At 39.5% G+C, this 6,000-nt stretch overlaps 1 protein-coding gene across 1 annotated transcript in view; it reads left to right on the forward strand.

Annotated features, from left to right (window-relative positions):
• LOC149200505 (uncharacterized) overlaps nt 1-1,737 on the forward strand; it is a 43,051-nt gene extending 41,314 nt beyond the window's left edge. Inside the window, exon 6 of the mRNA XM_089400963.1 lies at nt 1,125-1,737. Within this exon, the coding sequence (XP_089257089.1) occupies nt 1,125-1,225 (101 nt within the window). The 3' untranslated portion in view covers nt 1,226-1,737. The remainder of the gene's footprint in view (nt 1-1,124) is intronic.
• The last annotated feature ends 4,263 nt before the right edge of the window (nt 1,738-6,000 follow it).

Genomic DNA, 6,000 nt, shown 5'->3' on the forward strand with positions numbered 1-6,000 from the left:
CTGAATAGCCACCCAAACTCCACACAAATTCTCATCTAAAAATAGGCTTTCTCTCCAACCCTAATCTCTCTCGGATTCTGTTGCTCTTCTCTTTTGCGCAAACAACTCTAGGCACCGTATAAATGAGAGAAATTCGGTCTTGGAGATTCCCCCAATCTCTTCCCTTCAAAATGCCAACAAACTCCTGCTACAACCAAGGGAAAGCTCTCTCCAAAAGCCCAGAATCTCTAACCCACAACTGCTGCTCCAAAATCTGTACCATGAACTCCTCCTGCGCCTAGGAAATGCGCATTGCCGATCTTCTTGCAATAAGCTCAAGGGAAACTCTAAATTGGACTCCCAAATTACCTCTTTAGGGAAACACTCAAAGTTTTCTGAAACAAGGGTGGAATTCTTGGTGCTAAACAATACTCTGGTCCCTGTACTAAAAAACTCCAAGAGAAAATGAAATATGAAGTGTAATAGCCAAAAGATAATCCACAAAATGAGTTCATCCTCTTTTTATAATTTATCTTCATGCCTCTAGACTCCTTTTTTAAATTATTTTGTTAGTGGGGCCATTTTCCACTAAGTTACTTTTGCCACCATTTAATAAAATAATAATTTGCCACTATTCTCCAATAAAATAATACTAGCGACCTTTCTCCAATAATGTTTGCCCCTTTTTAATTAATATTACTAAAATTGGGCAAAATTCCCTAGTGACTCCCATGCTCAGAAAATTGGGGATATTACATTGTAAATGATTCATTGCTTCTGCTTTTAACTATTTATTTTGTGTTAAAATCTCAGCTGTTCTTTTTATTCAGTAGATCTGTGTAATAGTTTGTTAGGAAATAATTAGTCAGGTTGCTGGGGTTGGAAATGTGAAGGAAATTTTTATTTTTCATAGTTTGCATTACGTGCAGAATGCATCTGTTTACTCAACATTGTAACTTTTATCGAGTGAAAGATTTGCTGCTCAAAGAGCTTCCAACCAACTGAAATGATAGATTCTGCTTTTTAGCCATATATATATTACACGTATGTTTGTTTTACATGTATGTTTGTTTCTTCTTCTTTGGGATTCTTTTATTAATTTATTAAGCCATTGTGTCATAGAGTTTGTGTTCACCTATGTGCAGGTGGAAGTTTTCCAGCTCAGGCAAAAATTACAGTCAGCAGAGTGTCGAGCATCCACTCCCAAGAGATCTCAGTAACGTTAGTACAGGGCAGTATGGTTTGAATATAAATATTGATGTGATCTTTCTGTTGTGACTAATTATATGAATTGCATTATCCTCTGACAATTATCTTGTCAACGAGAAATAGTTGTGCACTTGCAAACAAAAGTCCTAAAATCTGTGAAGTCCAACCTTGGCACCTGGTCCATCTATCCAAAACTCAGCACACACTGTCTTTAAGTTTGCTCTTTTCCCCTCTGCCTGTTGTTCATTGTTGACTGATAATAAATATATTTGCTCATATTTGGATGAACAATAAAAGTTCTGCAATAATCACTATTGGATTGTATCAATTATCTGGTGTCTTCCTGGCTCTGGACCACCTGGGTCCTGAACATGACAGAATGAATTTTCTTCCAGCATGTTGCAATGTCATGTATTGTTTCCTTAATGAGTCAATTTATTGATTGGAACAATTATGGGGCTTTGCAAAGGTTATAGAATTGTAAATAGTGCTCATTGCAATTGATACCAAGCCTTTTTGTAATAAGATTGCATAGGACTCTACTATAGCTAAAAGAATGCATGACGACCTTTAAAGAAAAGGATTTCTGTATCTGTTATATCCTCAAAAAATTAGACTATTAATGTCGATACAGCAAAGGAGCACCTCATGTAAAGTTTGTTAATGACAATTTACATGCACATAGTCATAATGTGGTCATAGCTTTAGCCATGCAGTTTTCATCTATTAAAACATCTAGCGAGGAACTGTGACCTTGAGAAAATATGAGCAGAGTTCTTGACCTTGAGTTAAAAACCTTATTTGTGACTGTAATAGCAAATAATTTGAAACTGTGACAAGAAGCTCCCTAATCACTAGGAAGAAAAAATGTACATTTTCATCTAAAATAGGCACTCGATCAACGACTTGATTATTTGGATTGAATAGTGCCCTCAACAAGGACTTACAGATTTTGTGAGCCTATTACAAATATATGCCATTGAAATAATGACATATATCAACCAAAATAGTAAATACTGACCAGGTAAGCTACTCCTTCAATGCGTTGAGCTAGATTTTGCAACATAGCTTGCCACTACTGCAGCAATACATTTTTCATTCATAGCCCTTAAATTAACAACCCATAGAGATAGTATTGGTAAGCATATTAGGGAATCTTGGCCTGTATTTGAAGCATAAATTGCCATTGGTTTTTCAAGTCTTTAAGAATGAATATTGAGGTCGCAATTTTCTAGATAATATGATTGTACTTTGGGACTATAGAAGATCTAAATTACAACTTATGTAGCCACTACAAGAGATTCTTTTCTTGCAACCAATTTTGCTACCAAATTTTTCTCCCAATTTTCTAAATATTGGCCTTTCCTTTTCCTAAATTTGAATACATTAAGCAACATGATAGTGAACCCCATAATGAGTTTATTTGGGATGTGCTAGATTTTTCATCATGACTTGCCAGTAGATTTAGCATCCTTCTATTCATCTAAAATAGGTGCTTGAATGTCAACCTGAAAAGTTACTTTTGTAGTGATGTGATTATTGGCTTTGAGATTGCAATTTAATGTCCCCAATTACTTGATCATGGAGACATATATTGAAATTTCTAGGGCAAACAACCTAGAACACTTTTCTTCCACAGATAACTACTTCCAATGATCAGTTTAGAATTAATTTCACATATTATTCATCCAATATCAATAAGAAGTTATACGCAAGAAAATTCAACCATTAATCATGAAAGAGCAGTAGAAAAGTAGCCATGAAATCATGAGACAAGAGACACGGAAATTAGGCCTGAGGCCAGAGCAAAACCCACAAGGGGAAAACCCATAAATTTCTTTCCTTATGAGAGAGAGAGAGATTTCAATTAATCATTATAACAGAACCAGCCATATCAAGATAATTGCCAAACCATTAACTAGTAATCAAGATCAAATGTCAAGCCAAGTGCCATGCCCTCTAGATTTTCGGCCTTCTTCCTTCTGCTCCCAACTTCGCTAAATCAGAGCACATCAAGAGATAGATTGATGATTCAAAATGAGGAGACATGCTTTCCTATAAATAAACTTCTGTTAATTTTAGGTAGGTTTTAAGCTAGAGCAATTTATTTTAATTTTCACAGTTAGCTCAATATCTTTTCCAAATTAGCAATCACATTAGCATTAAAGTAAAATGCAGATAGAACATAAATATAAATCGCAGAAGGCAAGCCAAGACAAGAGGACACTAGATGTGGCGCTAGCTAGGGACAAACCCCAATGTGGGGAAACCCTTGATCAATTCCTCTTACATGTTCTTGAATAGTTTAGCAGAGAGAGAGAGGGAGATATAGTACATTTACAACAGAAGTCAACACTTTGACTTATCTAGATAAGAGCATAGATCATCTCTAAGAAGATGATACGTGAGATCAGTTGAAGACATGCCGCTTCAACTGATTCTTTAAGGTGACTCCTCACCTATCATTGTGCTACATATCGTCATCATGCTGCACCTCACCATGCTGCACCCATCATCACAATGCTGCACCTCATGCTGTTGTTGTCCCAGTGTTTATCACTGCTATACCTAGTGCCACGGCTGCACCATGCTGTCACCCATGTGCTTGCTACACCATTGCTGCTTTGTGTCCTTACTGCACCAAGTACTATATTGCTGTCCCAATGTACTTGCAGCACTATGCTTACTGATGTCCATGCTTTACCATGTTACTGCTATCCATTCTTCACCATGCTTGCAGCTGTCCCATGTATTAGGTTGTTGTCCCTTGCATTGATTGTTGTTGTCCAACTGCTGCATCTAAACATGTTGTTCCATGCACCTTACTGCACCATGCTGCTGCAATATACCATACTGTTGCATCCATCACATCACGTTGCACTCCTTTGGGGTATTCAACACTCCATGTTAACCCAACACGTGGCTCCCATAGGCTGCTTCGAATCTGATCCAAATCTGGTCAATATCCTTGACCCAATGCACCTCTAACACTGCTCCAAATCTGCTTGTCGCTTTGTTGTTCCTAACTGTTTTGGTTAGGGCACTTGGGCAGCCCTAAACTCCTCTCAACAATCCTTGAACAACCCTCCAAGTCTGCTTGTTACGTTGTTGTTCCTAACTGTTCTGGTTAGGGCACTTGGGCAGCCCTAAACTCCTCTCAATAGTCCTCGAACAACCCTCCAAATATGCTTGTCACTTTGTTGTTCCTAACTGTTCTGGTTAGGGCACTTGGGCAACCCTAAACTCCTCTCAACAGTCCTCGAACAACCCTCCAAATCTGCTTGTCACTTTGCTGTTCCTAATTGTTCTGGTTAGGGCACTTGGGCAGCCCTAAACTCCTCTCAATAGTCCTCGAACAACCCTCCAAATCTGCTTGTCACTTTGCTATTCCTAACTGTTTTGATTAAGACACTTGGGCAACCCTAAACTCCTCTCAACAGTCCTCGAACAACCCTCCAAATATGCTTGTCACTTTGTTGTTCCTAATTGTTCTGGTTAGGGCACTTGGGCAGCCTCAACATGACTTTGTCTTAGGCAACTTCACCATGACAACGTCCTAGATCTAGGGCACATAGAGCTAGGGCATCATCTTCTAGGAGCTACGTAGATCCTTCTTCCCTATGGCAGTGTCTAGGGCAACATATCTCTTAGGATCTATCCTCCCACCAAAACCCAAAGACAAGTGGAGAGGAAGAGATCACAAGAAGAGTGTGTGCAAATGACTAGCAAGCCACCTCTTTTTATACTAAAACATTGAGCACATGTGGGTGTTATTTAGTTGATGGCCGACCTTGACGAATTTTCTTATAACACAAATAAATTCATAACTCCATGAATACTTATTGGATGATCTTTAGATCAATCCTACACCTCTCGACGAGAGGGATCCAAGAAAAATATCAGCTTCCATAAATAAGATGACCCACATGGAGTTTGGCCCTAGTTGCCAATTTTAACACTCCCAGTCAACTAGGGAGAAGTCCATTTGCTGATTCATATGTCCGCCTATACTATCTCTGCCATTAGTGCCCTGCAATGCTCTACTTTGCTCTGCTGAGCTCTGCTTTGCTAAGCTCTGCTTTCTGCTTTGTTGAGCTTTGCTCTACTGAACAATGAAGAAGAAGAATTAATCGAGAATGTCTCACACCATTATGTACAGACCCGAAGTCAGTTTCATCTGAAGAGAGTGTGTCATATCACTCTTATTGACTCGTAGTCAATTTTATTGATCTCAGATCAATATCACAAGAGAGTGTCTCAAACCACTCATACTGATCCCAGATCAGTTGCAGGGCATCCTAGCATAGGGAGTACGGTAGATACAACGATGCGTCCATTGATAGTACTACTATGGTCCGTAACCCCATTTCCCTACTCATTGATCAGATGAGAGGTACTTCCGATGAGTCCCAGACTGCATGGGTAGGATGCCTCAATAGGAGAACTAATCATCCTGTCCCACAGGAGAACGAATCATACTATCCAACAATCACCATAGGAGAACCAATCATCCTGGCCCACAGGAGAACTAATCATCCTGTCCAACAGTCGCCATAGGAGAACTAATCATCCTGGCCCACAGGAGAACTAATCATCCTGTCCAACAGTCGCCATAGAAGAACTAATCACCCTGGCCCACAGGAGAACTAATCGTCCTATCCCAAAGTCGTCACGAGGTATCACAGGGGAAGGTTGAACCTTTCACTATGCACATAGCACACCACCAGGGGAGGGTGAGTCACCCTGTGGTCATATGTCACTCCAGTAAGTACCCCAAGCCCCCTAGAGCTCCCAGAGCTCAGTGCATGCAAC

The sequence above is a fragment of the Pinus tabuliformis genome, chromosome 2_1 (assembly GCF_031772625.1).
Source record: "Pinus tabuliformis cultivar Carrire ecotype Pingquan chromosome 2_1, CPIR1, whole genome shotgun sequence".
Lineage (NCBI taxonomy): Eukaryota > Viridiplantae > Streptophyta > Pinopsida > Pinales > Pinaceae > Pinus > Pinus tabuliformis.